Consider the following 20,384-nt stretch of genomic DNA (forward strand, 5'->3'; position numbering starts at 1 on the left):
GTTGCTGATGAGAGGAGGAGGTCGCTCCCCGACACAGAAGGCCTCTTTGTTGTCTATTAGTGCCGCCATGCCATGCTGACAACAAAGCTTCCCTTGAGCCTCTGCGGGCCAGGTCAGAGGTCCCGTTTCTCTCAGCCAGGTGAGATAAAAGACGGGTCCGGCTATCAGTCTCCCTGGGGGCCGTCTGTCACCACCCCCTTATCAGCATCTTCGTGAGAGAAACCTTGCATAAAGACCCCCAGGATGTGCAGTGTGGAATGTAATTCACCAGCACCCACAAACCTCTTTGATTTTTAGACGTAAGAGTATCCTTAAACTAGCAGTTAAATGTTTATTAGTCTTTCATTCATGTGCTGTAGATCCACATCTGATGCCATTCATATCTTCTCAGCCTATGCTATGTACAGTGTTTGCAGTGGCGTGTTATTGGGGAACTAGTTAGTATAGTTTGGAGCGTGCTTGCTTCCATTGCCCTGGAAACAAAATCCACTTGATCCAGTTATGTAATGACATAAGCCATAGTCACTGCTAAAAGAAGAAATCTTTGCAGACTTTTCAAACTCCCAGAGGCGAAGGATGCATGAGAAACTCGACTTCATTCATGCTCTAAATAACCACAACCTCTATACAAATGCATGGGATATATAAAGATCATTAAACAAACATTTAATGACACAGTATTTTAACAACAGATTGAATTTTAATGAAGCAGCCTTGCATTTTACGCCAGTCTGCTGTAAACGACTGAAAATGTGCCACTTTTATTCTTCATTTATTTGCATTGTATCAATGTTTTCTGCTGGTACGAATGTCAGGGTGACAGAAAATGGAGAATTGATAGTTAAGATGTGTCTCATATTCACTAAATAATCCTGTTAAACACAATTTATGTCGTATATTCTGTCATGAAATAGTCTGTCCATTAATCCATGAATCTGTTTTTGCAAGAAAATATATGAAATGGTGGGAATACCAGAGAAATAACATAACACTATGTGTGTGTGTGTGTGTGTGTGTGTGTGTGTGTGTGTGTGTGTGTGTGTGTGTGCGTGTGCGTATGTGCGTGACGTCTTTATAAGAAAATGATCAAACCAGCTTCGGCAGTATGTCTGAGTGTGATGAGTAGCCTGTACTATATGTCACAAATATTTGGCACCGAAAACAGAAACTGAACTGTTCATTAGATAGAGGAAGCAGAGGACCCACTGTACTACTGTATCACCTGCAGCACCTGCAAAGATTTATGTAACTAAATGTGGGTCATTAACAGTAAACAGCCATATTCTTACAGTCTGATCTAAAATAATTAGAATTTATTTGAAAAGCTGTGTACCTTCATTAGTTTGTTTGATCAACACAGAGAGAAGAAACAGAAAAGTATGGACGCCCCAATGTGATGAAAAACAGATCCTGTAAGTCATTATAATGGGAAACTTTCTCAAAAAAATGACTTAGTGTCTCAAAATAATGAGAAGATTTCTCAAAATAATGACTTATTATTGCAAACTTTCCTCAAAAAAGTGACTTAATATCTCAAAATAATGATGAACTTTCTCAAAATAATGACATAGTATCTTAAAATAATGAGCTGGGGTCTCGTATAATGATGAGAAACCTCACAGATTGTTCCTTTAAACATCTGCTGTGAAGTATTATTTCATGGAGAAAGCAGTTTTCTTCCTTGCTGACTCTTGTGCCAAACTCTGAGGTTACGTGTGGATGATCTCACAGTGAACACATACACGAGGACGGGCAGGAATGACACAGTTGACATCTCCTCCACGTCAACAGCAGACCCTCCATCTGGAAGCCTCTTTTAACCCTTCTGCAACTGACACTGGACATGTCATCCACACTCCTCCCCGATGGAGGGAAAAAGAAAACCTTCAAATGGAAAAGTGTCTGTCAGAGTCGCACCATCTGTTCTCTCCACTCCCTGAACGTCTGCAGTCGCACATCCTGATCCAATCAGGGGCAGCGCGAGGAAAAGGACGGGCTTGATTGGGTTTGTTTTCTCATCCTCGAGCAGAACCCTGCAGAAGTATCCAGTGTAAACCATGAGCAGATGGCAGGGTATAAACAAGGAGAAGAAAAAGTGATGTGTTTAAATCAATATCTCTTGTGACCTTTCAGAATAGCTCTAATTACTGCAGAATACACTTGATTATTTATGAATAATTACAATTAAAGGAATAGTCCGACATTCAGATGACAAGATTGACACCACATCTGTATGTATGGTTAATATGCAACTACAGCAAGCCGTTGGTTAGCTTAGCTTAGCATAAAGACTGTAAACAGGGGGAAACAGCTAGCCGATTGGCTTTATCCTCTCACTATTTAACATATTATATCTTTTTGGACTGTCGAGGACGAGGACAGGAAGTTACAATGTGGGGCCAAGAAATTGTCTGGAACATATTGTAAACCCTGTAAAACCTGTAATTTTTTCTCTTTGGTTTTTATACAGTTATATATTATTATTAATTGTTAATTAGCGAGCTTTAGAAATACAGGTCGGCGTTTGTTTCTGTTGCGGTTTTCTCCTGTTTCCAGTCTCTCTGCGAAGCTAAGCTAACGGGCTGCGCCTGTATGTTATGTAAAGATCTCATCTCAACTCACGGCAAGTACGTTCAAAAGTTCAAAATATATTAAGAAATACATTTCCAATAATAAACGGAGTATAAATAAACATTTACTTTAAATGAAGCAGATCTTTCATATGGAAACTAAAATAACATGGTCTCTAATTTCACTGTAATTAATACCAAATTACAAAATTATTATTATTATTATTATTATTATTATTAAAGGTCCTGTGTGTAGGCTTTAGTTGCAGATCGCAACTCCCTTTATCTCTTCTGGGCTACTGTAGACTCCATGGAAGTAGACCCGTCTCGGCTCAGTCTAAAACATAATAATTCCTAAATTCAGGTGATTATACACTAATTAAAACATAGTTATGAATATTATATTCAGTTCCAGTCAATAGATCCTCAATGTTTCACACTGGACCTTAATCGTCTCGTAACCCCTCGGATTTGTCTGATCTAGGCCATTGTGTCATTTCATGTTCAACATCAAAGAGCAGATATGCTCTGAGTTTGAAACCTTGTATGAGTAATCATTCGACACATGATGGGACAAAGCTGTTGTGAATTGATTGAAACGTCTCAACTTTCTGAACGTCCCTCCAGGGTTTTTCCGAGTCGGATAAACCCATGACGTCAGAGCTTCAAAATCACACAGGGAAGTAGCTGCCGAGTAGTTTCTAAAAATTCAGACGTCTCCTGTTTTCGTCGTGAGTTTCAGCTTTTTCTCTCAGCCTCAGTTGAACCTATAGTTCATCCTTCAGTGTAAAAGTGTAAAAACAAGCCCCAATATCTCCCCTTTCACTGAACCTTTGGCTGTATGCATCATATACATCATATATATCAATGCAACCATTGCCGGTATTATCAACCTGGTAACAGTAAGTTGTGTCTCTTGTTGTTTAGCCTTTGCGTGTGTCAGGGAGAAAGCATCAAAGCCTCTGATGCACCTTGTCCGGTCAACTGTCTCAGCCTGTCCCATCTCGTCCTCATCCAGTCAGCCTGAAAATTGCACCTTAAGGATACAGTGACGTGATGTGGAACGTGTAGTATAAATCCTCCGGGTTAGCGGAGTTCACTCTTCTCATATCGAATTACTCCAGCGGCTACTCATACCTCATGATGAGTCAGCTCAAACAGTCAACTTTATATCAACTTTACAAAATGTATTAAACTCTGAGTCCTTCTGTATCAACTTGAACTGTGTCTGGACGGAATCACCAAGAAATATGTATGAAAAGGAGAAAAGTTATGTTTTTACTGCTGTTATTGTCTTTGTTTTTAGGTTTTAATCATGATTTTTTACATTATTTGACTTTTTGTTTTTGGATGTTTTACATTTTATTGTTTCTTTTTGTATTACCTTGTTTATATGAAGAAATAAAGTTGAGTTGAGTTAAGATTTCTGGCTTTTAAAACTCACTTTTACAGACAATAATGACAAAAGAAAGGGCAAAATCCTCGTCATTTATATAGTATTTTTTTAATAGTAATTTATTGTATCTTTAGCAGACATTTCTGTCAGATCACACTTTACTTAGGTTGTTTACAGTACGTACCTCTCTTGTAAAAATGTGACATTATAATTAGCATCAGTGACGTGCCAGCGGAGACGTGCCAGAGAACTGTTCAGATTGTTGCCACAGAAATGAGAATTTACTTAAAGTCACAGTTACACAGCAGTTTGTACGTTCCTTTTAACATCCTCATTTATTTCCCGCTAAAGCAGAAACTGGAGTTACCATGACGGGGAGCGATCATGAGATATCAGTTTTGGGAGTCAACAGTAGTTTCAGGTGAAGCATTACGGGCATGATTTCTTATTTATTGGTTGGAAACTGCTGCAGCACGAGGCGATCAATAAATTATACAAGAAAAACAACTGTCATTGTTTCCATTCTACTAAAAACAGCAATAAATTATACTCTTACTATTTTATTTTACAGAAATACTGACAGTTTTACTTACTAAAACTAAATTATTTATACAACATAAATAAACATTATTTTATACTTTTATTATTTGGTCTTTTTTAAGCCACAAAGACATTTTCAGACAGTTTTACCGCAAACTTGTTCAGTTTCCGTCTTTTCATGTGTTTTTCATTTGTATTTACATTTAACTCACTCTTACACTCAGCTTTTTGTCTAGTGATCCAAAGTTTTTACTGCTCCGACTTCGGATGGATCTGTCTAATGTTTGGAAAAATAACCCTGAAACAAAGTGGAGGGGCAGGTTAGAAAGAAGTGTGAGATGCAATAAAGGTCTCAGGGGTGAATTTGACCAATTAAATCTGTCTCTTTAAGGACCAGTCTGTAGGATTTAGTGGCATCTAGAGGTGAAGTTGCAGATTGCCAACCAACTGAACACCACTCGCGTCTGTATTTGACGACCTGGGAATGAGAACAGGCTGTGAAGTGGCTGCAAAACTCTCAAGAGGCCTTATCTACAGCCTTCAACATGGAGACCGGCGGCATCTGTAGATAAAAACGTCTCATTCTAAGGTAACAAAAACACAATGATTCCAATATTAAGGTGATTATACGCTAATAAAAATATACCTATGATTATTATATTACATTTCTGCCCAATAGAGCCCAATAAATGTTTCACACTGGACCTTTAAATTCTCCTTCGCTGTCTGTGTCCCAACCAGAACTGGATTAGGATTGGAGGATCTTCCAGGGTCCGGGCTGTTAGTGCTATACTCCCGTGACCACACATAGTCCCTCCATGCTGCTGCGCTGGTTCAATGGCCGGTCAGGAGAACTCAGGTGTATCAGCACACACACACACACACACACACACACACACACACACACACACACACACACACACACTACTGGAAGTCCTGGCAACCTGCCAGACGACTATGGGAGGTCCTGTCTTTTCATAGGAAACACTCACTACAACACCAATGATGCAAAATGTCCACAAAAGCAAGAGAGAAAATGGTCAATTTATGTTGTCAAAATACTTGATTCTTGTCCATATAAGTACCTTTTATTCTTATTTATACCACAACCTCTGGTGAGCTCAGTCGTACCCACAGACAGATGCTTTGACGTCTCTCCAAACCTCTCATAGCAAGTTCAGTCTTTCTCTGTATTCCTCTACGTACAGCAATGCTCACGAGGTTCTCCTAAAAGAGACAGCACTTTAAATGTTCAAATGGATAGAAAACACACACCAACCGAATTATGGTTGAGGTGAATTGGGGTATTGGTCCAGCTCAGACACTGCTTATGATCTGATAATGATACTGATGTCTCTGGGTGGGAGGCTGCTGCAGGGGCCCCTAACACACAATTTACATAAGCTTTGCAGAAAAGCATATCGCTCCTTGATCATGGAGAACGTTGCATAACCGCCTGAAGAGGCACCATCCTGCCCCAGATCGAGATGTTTTTGTTTGTGTGTACGTGCAGGTTGCCAGACTCCCTTTGTTACCATGACAAGTGCCATTAGGCACACCAGTGTTTCTCTATTTAGACTGTAGTTCATACATTCCCCCGGCCTCGATAAAATCTCACATCTACGTGTGCATTTGTCTCCATATCAGAGGCAAGGCCTGATGGGAGCACCTGACAAAGAAAGGACGTTCTATCGCAGCAACATTGGAGCCATTTTTGATCCAAATCTCACAGATCTGAACAATGTTCGATATTTCTGGAGCGGCTTAATGATCGGAGATAATGAACGTGGTGTCTCCCTCACCGGAGCTGTGTATGTGTGAGGGAATCATCAGATCTTGATTACACATCTCTGGTGTCGCACAGAGAAGTGGTGGTTCCCAGCCTGAGGCCGGGACCCCCACCAGGGGTCGCACAAGATTAACAGGGGGGGTCGCAAGGCCTTCTTGATTGTAAGGGATGTAAGAAAACGTTAAATATATACACAGTAGGTCTTTATATTAGTATTTAGTTCATTTCTGTGAGGAAAACTTGTTATTTTTAAAGTTTAATACTTTTAAGATGTAATCTTTAAAGACCTGAACACAAACTATGCATTATTAATCAATCAATCAATCAGACTTTATTTGTATTGCACTTTTCATACAAGCAAAATGTAACACAAAGTGCTTCACACATTAAAACACCCACACACACACACACACACACACACACACACACACACACACAATACATACAGTAATATGTGTTTTTGTGAACAATACAACTCAGAGTAAACAGTTTCAGTGAGGAAACAAACAACAAATTAACAGAATAAGAAGAAGAAAATGCTGAATTTGAAAGTCTGTGTAATTGTTTAAAAAATAAAATAAAATAACATATACAGGCAAAGAATTGTATAAAAAGTTCCAAAAAATATCACAAAAACTCCTCTCTGATCAATATTCTGCTGTTATTGTGTTCACTGTTTGGGTTCATTGTACAGTTTATCTGCAGTTCTGTACTGTTATTATTATGCACTGAATATAATATGAAATATACATAAAACATGCCACTACAGCGATCGTCCCTTTACCTCAATGATAGAAAAGAGGTTCTCAGTTCAGGACATTATCCCCCCCCCTTTGTATGCTCAGACACCCACAGAGGAACCCAAACATTACAAACCTGCTCCAGTTATAAAGAACCAAAGCAGGGTCACAGGAACATAACGAGTGTTTTAACTAAATAACGAAATAAAGGCATCTTCGAGAGGCTACAAGGTGTCGGTGGAATGACACCCTTAATAATTGGCCTCTGTTGGGGGTGGAGGGTAGCGTGTGACTGCAGCCTTCGGCCACCCACACAGATAAAAGAGGAATGATGTCGTGCAGACGGAGACACACCGGGCCTCACCGGTCCTTCAGATGCTTTGCACTTTCTTGAAAGAGTCACACACGGGCTGATATAGGGAAGTCATTTTCTCCTCCACCCCCCCTCCCCACACACACACATACACAACCTCCACCCTTCACATGAGAGGGGGAAATTCCACCTTTACACTTGTAAGTTCAACCTACATTCACTGTTTATGTGTCTATTTTTTTTCCGTTTTAAGGTTAATTAGAGCAATTAAAAAAAAAGGTTTTGAGTTCTGTCATTTAAACAACCATATTCCTGCTTCGCATGCAAGCGGCAGGTGTTGTTTGTTCTGATAGATAATAAGCAGGTTTGTCCTCTCACACAATTTCTTGATTTATAGTTTATGCGGCATTTATTTTTTATTTATTTTATAAAGGTAATTGGAATAATTAGGTCAGGGTTTTCTCTCAAAGACACAAAGCACCTTGCAGCTGCAACCAGAACACACTCTCAGGTGGTGTTGTTGTGATTTCTGATCAGGTTTGGTGGTGCAACAGGCCTGCACACTGTTGCGTGTGAACCTCTGGGCCTTTGCCAGATGAGAGAGCGAGTTTTGAGGACAGGTTGCATAAGAATTATGGTATGTTTTGATGTTGGAAGAGTGCGTGTCACGGAATATGTGTTTAAATTGGCAATATGCATGGTCAAGAGTCACGTAGGACATTAAATTAGACATGTCGTGACACTGATTGTTATCGTCACCTTTCTGAAAATAATTTCGCAGTGTAATATAAGAAGGCCCAGTTGAGTCACACTACAAATGGAGAACTTGTCCATAATGGAAAATGGCATCTGAAACGCAGGCGTCAAATAAGGCGAACGGATCCATTTTCAGGCATTTCTGCTTATAAGAGTTGTTTTAATTAGATTTGTCCACATAAACAATGTAAACAATCATTCTTATAAAGCTTACAGTAGAAGTTTATGTCAGTGCTGATAAAACAAAACACAGCACAGACGCAGGTAAGGACCAAACAATGATAAACATACAGGTAATAAAAGAGGAGATAATAGATTATTTTATTGTACTTTCTTATTATTTATTTAAATATAGCCTATATAATAAATCAATAACATGTGGTGGAAAATCTACAGTCAGTTTAGTTTTTTTTTTTTTTTTAATTAAAACCGTAAAATTTGTACTAATTTATGAGTCTGATTTTGAGTTTTCACTAATACATACACGTATATCATGTCAAACATTGTGACAAATTAATACATATTCATTAAAAAAATGTTAGGAAAAATAACTTATGTCCATTTAAATGACGCACAAAAGGTTTAAATCTGATTTATTTTAATTATTAATTATAACTAAAGCTGCTGAACTCAGGGTGGAGAGATCGTCGCGCAAAAAAATCAAACTCTATTTTTATTAATTGGCGCTCTCTAGAGGATGAAACCTGCAAGCACTGTAATAAACTACTGAATTTGTCACAACTACATCTCCCATAATGCACCTCACCCCGGTAGTACTTCCGCAATTGAAGCCGGATTCAGGTGTAAACGAGGAATGAGCAACGTGTTCCGGCAATGGATCGATCTGTGAAGGCAATATTGTTTGATTTGGACAACACGCTGATTGAAACGAGTCGAGCCGGTGAAGTGGCGATACAGAAGGTGATTATAGGTTCTGTATTGGTACCGTCAACCTATCGGAAGTGATCAATGAACTACAGGTGATCGGTCACTGAGACCCGGATGTTTCTGTGGCATTTAATGTGTACCTGAAAATACTGTTTGTCCACTTTTATTGAAGAGTTTTATTTGTTTTCTATAATAGTGTGTTAATGTCAGGGGCGGAGAGAGAGTGGTGGCATTGGGTGGCAGCTGCCCCACTAAAAACATAATCCAATTTAACACGTTAATTTATATTAATTTAGAGTTAAAAGAACAGTTAAATTAATGTTCTGTGATTAAAGTTACTTACTTAAAGTAGATGCTTCTATTTCACTGCTTCACTAATGTGCCACAACAATGTTTTTGACTTTAAATGTCTTCATTTTGAGGCTTTTTCAAGCAAATATTGTAACATGCGACAGTTTGCATTAGGATTTAGTGCCATCTAGCGGTGAAGTTGCAGATCTCAACTAACTGAATACAGCTCGCGTCTGTATTTGACAACCTGGGAATGAGAAGAGTGAATGGATCCAGTGTTTGGTTTGTCCATTCTGGGCTACTGTAGAAACACGGTGGTTCAACTGTAGATAAAAAAAAAAACGTCTAATTTTAAGGGAACAAAAACACAACAATCCCTTTATTCAGGTGATTAAACACTAATGAAAACATACCTGTGAGTAAAGATCCTCCTGTTATTGTTATTCCATTTCATTTATTGTAAAATATGCAGTCAGAAAATATACATATTGATGTGTAGTACATTTTATTCTTTAATTAAATGTGATTTAAATGCCTGATTTTGATCTAAAATGATATTAACACGCAGCAACAGGTCGCTATAACCTTCACATCCCGTAAAATAAGTACCTACGACTTTTATATTTCACAAACGATCTCAAGTTTGTTATATTTTTACGGGTTTATCTCTCTATGTTTGACTCTCAACAGACCAGGGAGCTTCTGAAGACCACACTGAACCTCGATGACGTGACCGCCGGCAGCATTTGCGACAAGTTCAAGCAGAAGCTTCTGCGCGAGAGCTTCGACCCGTCCGCCGGCAGATCCATCGATGAGGTCCGCGTGGGCCACTGGGAGGAGAGCATCCGGGAGGCGGCGGGCAGCTGTTCCTCACCCTCTCTGGCAGCTGAGTGCTACGACCTCTGGAAGAAGAGCCGCCTGGAGGTCCTCAGCCTGTCCCCTGAAACGTGCTCCCTCCTGAAAGACCTGCGCAGACGATACAAGCTGCTGCTGCTGACCAACGGCGAAGCTCAGACCCAGAGAGAGAAGGTGGAGGCGGTCGGGTGCGAGGAGCTCTTCGACGCCGTCGTGGTCGGGGGCGAACACGCCGAGCAGAAACCGTTCGTCTCCATCTTCAGGTTGTGTTTCGACAAGCTGGAGGTGGAGGCCCGGGACTGCGTGATGGTGGGAGACTCTCTGGATACAGATATTCAGGGGGGCTTTGACGCCAGAGTGCGGGCGACAGTTTGGATCAGCAGCGCAGGCGGCGCCGTGCCAGATGGCTCAGTGAAACCAGACTACACCATCCCCACTGTGCTGCTGCTGCCAGATGTTCTGGCACAGCTATAATAACTGCTGATTGAGGAGGACTGTCACTGTTAATTATGGATTTGTTTAAAAGGTGAATGTCAGGATCCTTTCCAACCTGTCAACAAGGGTTCTTTTTACTTGTTTTATGCATTTTGCTAAAGATTTTACACACTGACAAACATTACCGCCCTCCAAAAGTGAAGCCAAAATCATCTCTTTATATGTTAACTGTACTTTACTTGAAATTTCTTTATACTTTTACATTTCAGAGGGGAAGCACTGTTGTTTTTACTCCACTAAATTTATCAAATGTACTCTTCAGATGAAGAACACATGAGATACACTTTTAAATTAATGAATTAAATCAGTGTTTCTCAACCTTTTGAAACATGACATGTAAAGAAATTAAAACCAGCTTCGCAACCATTTTAATGTCGTAGCTACAACACTAAAATTATATTTATGCCTTAATGCATCAACAAACTAATGTAATGGATCAGTAATGTGCCATTTTCCTGCAGAATGAGTACTTTTGGATGACTTCTGTTCTTTTACTTGAATATGATTTTAAAGTAGGACTAATGGAGTTTCTACTTAAGTAAATCATCTGAATTCCTGGTACAGAACTAAATGTTTATTCAATGCTCAGAATTACTGTACAGAAAGAACTTTGGGTTATTCACATACTGCTGCTTGGTTATTTTCTCAAAGTCCTAGCTCATAAACTTCTCAGGCGCCTGGTTATTCTGACACATCATCGCTTTACAATTCGTTGTTTTTAATATATTTTCTGTTAATTCTAGCAGCATTAAAACACAAAGAGCATTTCCACACTAGACTTTCTTTTGATTTGTATCTTCACTGGTTGTCCCGCAGAGCTCATTTAACATCTAATTTCACTTTAATGTTCATCGCCGCGAGCTCGGCCACAAAGTAGCGGAAGACGTAAGGAACCGACACGGAGTCGATGGAGTCACTTTTACCACACAGGGTGCAGACTGTCTTGCGGTGGCGCATGGCCGACCAGTAGGGCGGCGGTTTCTCTAACAGCGGGGAGAGCAGGCTGCCGCAGTCGACGCACACCTGAGCCACCGATCGGTCCGAGCAGTTGAAGAGGCGATCGTGAAGCAGGAAAGAGGAGCCGTGTGCCAGCAGGGCGTCGCGCTCCATCTCCCCGAAACGGATGCCTCCCTGGATGTTCCTCCCTCCCACTGGCTGGTTGGTCACCTTGTCTCGCGCTCCCGTCGTCCTCACCTGAAACTTGTCGGAGACCATGTGACGCAGCCGCTGGTAGTAGACGACGCCGATGAAGATGTCGGCCTCCAGCTCCTGACCGCTCACTCCGCTGTAGAGCCGCTCCGTGCCGTAGTAGTTGTACCCGCCCGCCCGGAGCATCTCGCCAAAGTACTCGAGCGCAGAGCTCTCCTCGGAGAAGGTGAAGGGCGTGGCGTCGTGGCTCAGGCCGTGCAGGGCGCCGGACTTGCCGGCCATGCTTTCGATCAGCATCCCGATGGTCATGCGGGAGGGGAAGCCGTGGGGGTTGAACAGGATGTCGGGGCTCATGCCGCTCTCTGTGAAGGGCATGTCCTCGGCCGGCCACAGGCGGCTCAGGATGCCCTTCTGACCGTGGCGGCTGGCGAACTTGTCACCAATCGTGGGGTTTCGGGGCACTCGTACAGTGATGCAGACGCGTTTAAAACGTCCTGAGCCGTTGTCGTTGCTGCAGACCTTTATGTTGTCAACCACACAGGACTCTTGGCTCCTGAGAGAGAAAACAGGAGGAGAATGCGTCACCAACTGTGACTTAAAAAGGTAAATATTAAATACACTGTAGGATTTATCAAGATTTAAAAACTTACTTGTAGAAGTTGACGAAGGTCTGGCCGGTGTTGAGGTTGATGTAGCTGTAGAAGGGGTCTCCATACTGAAGTGTTGATCCGATGTGTGGCAGCCCATCAGCGTCCAGTTTCTCACTCACTTTAGGGTCACCTGGCTTGGCCCCAAACACCACGTTGTCTTCTCCCCTCACCTTGTCTGCCAGGTCCACCAGCTCAGTCTTGTAGATGCTTCCATGGGCGAAGCCTCTCTCCCACGACGACTTGTTCACAATCTAATGAGATAAAACTGTGTCAGGATTTCCCTCCATTTCCACCAGGGGGACAAAATTACAGCAACTATTGTGTTTTACCCACCATGGCATCTTCCATGTCGTAGCCTGTGTAGGATATGACGGCCACGATGGCGTTGGTGCCGCTGGGGTAGTTGTCCAGGTTGTAGTGGTCGTACATGTAGGGCCTGACCAGCGGGCTCTGAGGGGTCTGGAGCCGGTACAGCTTGTTATCCGAGCGATCCATGAATGAGTGCAGGGGGAAACCCATAGTCTGCTTACCTGGAAATATAATGAGTTTAAACTTTGGTTGATGACTCTACAAGACTTCACAGCAGCTAAAAATGGCACTGAAAGGATTGGGACTGACCCATCTGACACTGGTACATGTTCCTGGGACTCTGGTTGTGGTCTGAGTAGGGGATGAAGTTAGCCACCACGCTGAGCATACTGTGAGGGAAGAGCTCCTGGTGCGTGGTCACTCCTGGCTCGATCTCATCCTCCAAGATGCCCACATTGATGTAAAGCTAGAGCACGATAGAAAAAGAGGATTAAATAAACATTTCAGCAACCGAAACAGATCCACCTTTGCAGTATTCAGGTGTTGTAGTTTACACGTACTTGTTCAAAGGTGCCAATCAACTCTTGCTTCCCAAGAGCTAAGTTTTGTACAGGCCGCACCATACGGCAGGGTGTTGTGAAGAGGAACAGGCCCGGGTACAAGCTGGCCTTGCCTGTTTTTGGAACCAGAACAATCTCAGTCCAGGGAGGGATCTTCTTCTCTTTCAGCACCTGCAGGTTATTTGTTTTAAATATCAGTTTTCTGCACAAATAATGCACCAGTTGACCTTTTATATCTTACACAGTTGACGTACCTTGAACCTGCGCAGTGAGTCAACCACGACTGGGGCTAATTCATTCTCCACCCAGCCTACGACGGCCCCATCAAGGACCACGGGGTAGCAGTCAGAAAGGGCTTGGCCAGGAGATCCATCCACTGGAGTAACACCTGAGGCAGAGAGAGAAAAGAGTTGTTTACTGCTCTGACATTAGGACTTTAAAGGACCAGTGTGTAGGTTTGAGTGGAGTCTAGCTGTGAAGATGCAGATTGTAACCATTTGAGTTCAGTTCAATTTCTACCAAAAGCTCCTCCTAAATGTGACAAACTGGACCTTTTAACGTAGTGTCTTAAGTTGTGTCGACTCACCAAGGGAGCAGAACAGAGCAGGCAGCGATATGGTGGGCAAGGTTGGTGCCACAATCTCACAGCTGGCTGTCATGTGGTTCATGAGTCCACAGGGCTCTCCATCGGGAGTGTGGACGGGACACAGGAAGCCCCAGGACTCTGGCAGCAGCTTACGAACAGAGGTGGTCCTCATCTTGGCGAACGCCGCCCCTCTGTGCACACAGCGGAAGTGAGACAGGTAGCGGATGAAGTTGAGCTTGTCAGCCACCACACACAGGCCTGTGTTCTGCAGCATGCCAAGACCTGTGTACGGAGGGGGGGGGACAACGTCTATTTAACAGAGGAACTTCATTTTTATAACGTTGCATGCGCTCATACTTGACACATATGGACCTAACCTGTCTTGGAGTTGAGGTTCCCAGTGGCCAGCAGATACTCGAAGGGTCTGGTCAGGTCAGTGCCCATGTTGAACATCTTCATAATGTTTTCAGCGGTCCAGGCTCCAGTCAGTTTGCTGGCTTTCTTGTCAAAGGACAGTTTCACAGACACCAACCAGGCAGTCAGTCTTTCCTGTTGGCAATATTGTAGAGGTTAAATCCATAACTTTAAAACGTACTACAAGGAGGTTTTAAACTGGTTATGAAACCAATTTATTACTGGTGCTTCAATATGACCTACACAAACAAAACAAGACCATCAGCGAGAACATTGGCTCTTTCTATGTTCTTATTCTTGAGAGAGAGCAGAGTAGAAAAGCAATGTTTCCACCTGTTAATCTGTAGTTATTGTTAATCTACTAGTGAGTTAGGAACAAGCTAAAAGAAAAGCTGTCTGTATGTAGTTTGATTTATTACTAATAAATCTGACAGGACAGAAGGAAAGACTAATGCTGACTGATGTCTATGTGATTGATGTGAGGAATATTATTTATTTTACTGATATCTGAGATTTGTTTCCAGTGAGTTGATATGGTGACTTTGCTGTTGCTGCTCTAGAAACAATATTAAGATATATTTCAAATATACCAATACAGCTCGGGACAGTTTTTAAATAAAATATTGTAATGATAATAGTATAAAATCATGTGAAAATGCACAGCTTTTAAATAATATCAACATTTCTTAAGGGGGCGACCCCCAAACCGCACAACCCTGTCACTGCAAGCCATCCATGATATATGTGTGTGATTAATGTTGTATTATTTATTATATGGGACCAAACACAATGGTGTCTACATACTGCAGTTCCTTCCCTTCATCGCCAACAAAAAGCACTTTACATCACTCGGTGCTCAATGACTTAACAACCTCACCTTCAGAAACATGAGGTAGAGCTGACCGGGAGTGAGCACTTCCTGACACATGATGCTGTCGGGGTTTTCCTCCATACACTCCTGCTTGGCAAACGTGAACAACTTCCTGGTCATCAGACACAGCAGGTAGAACTTCTCCACGTCCGACTTCAGGTGGATGCAGATGCACTCGCTGGTCAAAACAGAAACAAAACTCATTTCACTAAATGCACAAAAAACACAATATACTGTTGTTTCTGTCGGCTGTTGATTACTGAAGGCTTACTCTAGCAGGAAGTTGGCACACTGCTCGTTCGTGTACCACTCAGGAAGGTTCATCTTGACCCTGAAGCGCTCTCCGAGGTAATTGAGCACCTTGCTGCGGGTGGTGCAGCCCTCCTCCATGACAATGCGCAGCATCTCTGACACACAGCTCTTGTAGAAGGAATTGTCCTCTCGGCCCTTGATCAGCTCCTGGTAGATCTGGAAGTCTGTGAAGTCCACCAAAGCCTGGAGGATAGCACAGACAGAAATTAATCAATTACACATTATATTATATTTATCTCTCTTCACCTAACAATACAGCTGTTCTTAATACGTTGATTATTTGAGTCATCTGTTGAGAAGACCCAGAATCAACTCGCATTTTGTCGAATCTCTGCACTTTTGTTTTTTAGCTGCGTCATTGTACACAGAGCAACAAACCCAGTTTCAAAATGACCATAAACTACAAAACTAACTGTGATTTAAGAGGAGAAAAGTCATAGTTAACAGAGGGCAGCGTGACTGAATTTATATTTTATAACGGAGATATGAGCAGGACGCACACTTTCTCTGACCGTGTGGAAATCTGATGTCTTCACAACACAGACGACAAAGAAAGGCGTTAAAACGTGAGACTCACGTAGCCAAATTTCCACCACAAGAACTGCTGATATAGGAGTTTACAGCCCTACTTAATAATGGCTGCTTCATACTTCTAAAACACACAGTGATCACTACCTTGAGTGCGAAGCCTAGCGGGAGGAAGAACAGCTCTTTCTGATAAATGAAGTTCAGCATCACAGTCCCGTTTTCCAGATAATGAAGGTTCATGTTGATGGCTGTGTGCTCTTCCTTCACACAACGCATAGAAACACCTGTGAGAAGAAAAACAGGAAGACCTCCGTTTGTAAAGATGCACAGCTTTAATTATTACACTTTCACTGCCTGTGTATAAAAAGGGTTATAAGTACCATATTGAGTGTATCCCTGCCCTCTGCTCTTCCACTTGGGTCTGGACATGGCAATAGGATAGTTCCTCCTCGGCATAATCAGCATACGAATAACCTTCTCAATTCCATTTACGATGAAATAACCTCCCATTTCCTGTCAATGTTAAAGGAGTTTGTACTTTAGTAACAAGCAGTGCTGGAAGAAGTATTCAGCGATGCATGATATTCTATAACATCCTCATGTTTGTAACTTAACATTTTAAAAGATGTACAATATTTCCCTCTGAGATGCCTCAATTCTGTTCTTATGTACAGCACTTAAAGGTCCAGTGTGTAGGATTTAGCGGCTGGGATAAAGTTGCTGATTTTAAACTGACTGGAGCGGCTGTGGCTCAGTACGTAGAGCGGGTCGTCTACTAATCAGAGGGTTGGCAGGTTTGATCCCCGGCTCCTCCCGCTGCACGCTGAAGTGTCCTTGAGCGAGAAACGAAAACCCCAAATTGCTCCTGATGCTGCGAATCCGCGTATGAAAGTGTGTAAATGTCCTTAGTTTCCTTTTCAGCCATCAGCGAACGAATGTGTGTGAATTAATTCCTATAATCACCTGATTAAACACTTATGAAAACAAACCTACGAACATTATATCACAGCCAATAAACACACTGGACCTTTAAGTACGTACAATTTCTGTTTACCTCTAATGTTACGACTGTATCTTACCTCGGCTTCTTCATGGTGTTCCACGAGCTCTTTGGGCGACATACCGTGCAGGTTGCACAGCTTCGACTTCACCATGATTGGCAGCTGACCCATGGACTGCTTTATGATGCCTTTGGGAATGCCATTGATCGACCAGCTGACGTCCGCCTGAGATAATGCAAGAACAAAAACATGCACAATTAAAAAGAAGTGACAACCAGAGTGTAAGCACTTCCGTGTTTGCACACGTCTCGAACTTACCACCAGCTTTCCTTTATACGAGCACCGTCTTCCTCGGCACTCTGCTGGAAACACCTTCATGTTGCTGCAGATGCTCCCTTTGGCCACCGTTGGGTTGTAGATGGTGGCTTCCACAAACGCAAGGCTGATCCGGTCATTTTTACAAGTGAACTCCAACGGCGGGATGGACTGAGGACGTTACACCACAACATAGAGTGTGAGCACAAATAAATATTAGTCACTGAAACAGAAAGTAAAGAGCTACCTGAAGCTCTATTTAAAGTTAGAGTTTGAGTTCTTAAGGATTATAAATATGTACAAAATGTCCTCATTGGTTAATATGTGGTTGGTTTTTTTAAACATAATTACAGAACTACTCGAAACACGTGTTAGACTAAACACGACTAAAAACAAACATTACACTGGACGTTTAGGTTTTCTTGGACAGATCAATAAGTTTAGTGTTTGTACACCTTTAAATGAGTGTCCGTCTACTTTTAATGGGATCTTTATATCTGGTAGAAGTAACTACTCCAATATGCAAATATAGGCGGTTGTATTTAAACTCAATCTTTCTGTTAACTCAGAAATATTTAATCCCAAACAGATTAAAAGAGTGTTTATTTAACATTATATACACGTCATTTCTTCCACTGAAACCTTTCAACATGTATGTGTAGACTGTTATAAAGTATAAACTTCTTGTTTATTTTATTTACGGAAGAACCTTTAAAAAATAAAAAAGAGATATCAGACTAACAAAGATTGACAGATGACTTGTTTTAAACAATCCAAGATGCAGATTAAATTTACATAATTAACTTTTACATAAGATTAAAGCTGCAGTAGGTAACTTTTATAAACAAGTGGATTCATTCAGATACCATTAGGAGCACCAGGACAAGCATTTTTTAACAGATTATCTGTCTCATGAACTATTGTCAGGATATAGTTAAAGTTTCAGCAAACATGACATTTTATTTTGAAAAACACAAATCTTCTGCAGCTTAAATATCTTAGCAAGAAAGTATATTCACAAAAAGATTACCCTCTTTTAATACTTTTATAATAATAAGAGTGATTGTAGACAATATTAGACTTATTTCTATATTATTTTACAATCTAAAACATGCAGTTATCACAAGTTTTATAAGGTAATGTTTGTTTTTTAAGTAAGTAAGTGATAGATATGAGTTTTAACACATCTTCCAGCAGTAATAACTTATATATATATATGTTTAATAAGTTAAATTAAAGGTGAGCTGACCTGTACGACCCGGTTCAGTCCGTCAGTGACAGCCTGGTCAAACGACTCGATGTGAGCTCTCGTTAGATCCTGAACCGCCGCGTGTTGAGTCTCCTTCAGGAGCCCAAATCCTCCTTCTGTCAGGTTCTTCAGACTCGGACCTTTCGGTAAATTACTCCACTTTGCTGCAAAGTCCATGTTTTCACTCCCAGACACAACACATGCTTGTTTACCACACGTGGATAGTGACACAGGAAGTACTTTTTCTTTTTCCTCTTCGCTGAGGTTTTTTTTTTTTTGTGTGGCACAGCTGCTGCCATCTCTTGGTGAGAGTTGTCTCCTGCAGGGTCTCCACCAGTTCAGTGTTTCACAACCTTTTTATCCTTTTTTATTTTATTTATTAAACTAACTTAGTGACATATTTTATGGATATATTTAATATTATATTCAAAACTGTTCAATTAACACAAATAATTAACTCAATGACTGCAGGAAGTTTGTGTAAAATAAGCGATTTGGATTCATTTTAAGCAGATTATTTTCTGTTTAAGGAACTTTTTATACATTTATGTGTCTGGATTAAGTATTTTTAAATCAGACAGATACGCTTCTTATTGTTTTTTAACAAATTCAGTGTTTTCTTGTCCCTGACACTTGACCATTGTTCAATTAAACAATTTACTTTATTTATTTTCTTCTCAGCAGTGAACAAAATACAGAGATATGGGCCTACTGTGTATATTTTTTAACCACCATGTCTAATCTCTGCCACATTATATTCTGCATTTTATACAGTTTCATATTCTTCACACTGTTCCCAATAATATGACCCTTTAAATAAAGAGACTTTATTTGTAATTGTAGGCATACAACAACATTTTGTTTGGTAACTCTCAATAAAAAGACGGTAACTAAACAAGATAACACATATAAATGTATATATTATATTAAATTATATAACATTTCATTGTATTTTACTGTTAGAAGTGGAACAAGAGGAAATGGAGCACCATCAGGGGCTCAGATGAACAAAATAATATTAATAATATTAATAATTCTACTACTAATAATAATATAAAAATATATTAACAGATCTTCTAAAGCTTTTGAAATGCTGTAAGGATGTTGTAATTAGTCATATAAACCCATTAATCAAATAAATTATTAATGTAACACTTATTTCAATTTAATCATTTATTATTCAGTATATTTATTTTTCTTTAATTTCTTTAATTTGAAGTAGACCTTTGAAACAGGGACACATTAGCCTTTAAAGGCCCTTTGAATTCACAGGCAGCCGTAGAGTCAATCATTTGGTACTTCTTTACATTGTGACACTTATATTTATTTATAAAGACCTCTAATCATCAGAGGTCAACCTCCATCTTGAGTTTGAGTCTGTGAAAACCACTGATTTAAATTTTAAATGTAAACTGATGGAGACGCAGCCGTTAGCTCAGAGAGGCCAACGAACCCAGAGACTCAGTTCTCTGATGTTTCTTTAAATATTTGGCGAGAGGGAAGAACTAAAACTACATTTAGTATGTTGAGACTGTTTCTCTCTGCTGTTGGTGTTACACATACAACAGTTAACCCTCTATGGCACCACTATTTTGGCCCACACACCCCCCCTTTAAATTCAAAAAAATAACAAATCAAATTAAAAGCTTGATGATAAGTCTGTGACCAATGAAATTTGAGGTGACCATTTGTCTGTGGCGGGAACCATCGCAGGCTTGGACACACTGCTAGCAGAAGGTAAGATAAATTTCACTTTTTAACATGTTTAAATTTGAATAACTTTGTATAAATAATATCTGTGATGTAC

General features: G+C 40.7%; 2 protein-coding genes across 3 annotated transcripts; one reads left to right on the forward strand and one right to left on the reverse strand.

The window, feature by feature from the left end:
* The first annotated feature begins 8,867 nt into the window (after positions 1–8,867).
* Positions 8,868–11,409, forward strand: nanp (N-acetylneuraminic acid phosphatase). The gene is made up of 2 exons (XM_051427840.1): positions 8,868–9,025; positions 9,974–11,409. The coding sequence occupies exons 1-2, from the start codon at positions 8,939–8,941 to the stop codon at positions 10,610–10,612; spliced, it is 726 nt and encodes a 241-aa protein (XP_051283800.1). The 5' UTR covers positions 8,868–8,938; the 3' UTR covers positions 10,613–11,409.
* Positions 11,193–18,815, reverse strand: polr1b (RNA polymerase I subunit B). 2 transcript variants are annotated; one of them, XM_051427817.1, is made up of 15 exons: positions 18,578–18,815; positions 17,332–17,499; positions 17,092–17,238; positions 16,393–16,525; positions 16,160–16,296; positions 15,444–15,667; positions 15,179–15,350; positions 14,265–14,436; positions 13,888–14,169; positions 13,556–13,689; positions 13,302–13,472; positions 13,051–13,207; positions 12,766–12,962; positions 12,433–12,683; positions 11,193–12,335 (listed from the first exon to the last, which is right to left on the reverse strand). In XM_051427817.1, the coding sequence occupies exons 1-15, from the start codon at positions 18,752–18,754 to the stop codon at positions 11,453–11,455; spliced, it is 3,405 nt and encodes a 1,134-aa protein (XP_051283777.1). In that variant the 5' UTR covers positions 18,755–18,815; the 3' UTR covers positions 11,193–11,452. The 2 variants fall into 2 exon arrangements, with proteins under 2 accessions (XP_051283777.1, XP_051283788.1); XM_051427828.1 differs by having other exon boundaries at positions 14,265–14,431; positions 15,174–15,350.
* Positions 18,816–20,384: the final 1,569 nt, after the last annotated feature.

The sequence above is a fragment of the Dicentrarchus labrax genome, unplaced genomic scaffold, assembly GCF_905237075.1.
Source record: "Dicentrarchus labrax unplaced genomic scaffold, dlabrax2021, whole genome shotgun sequence".
In the NCBI taxonomy this organism is placed as follows: Eukaryota; Metazoa; Chordata; class Actinopteri; family Moronidae; genus Dicentrarchus; species Dicentrarchus labrax.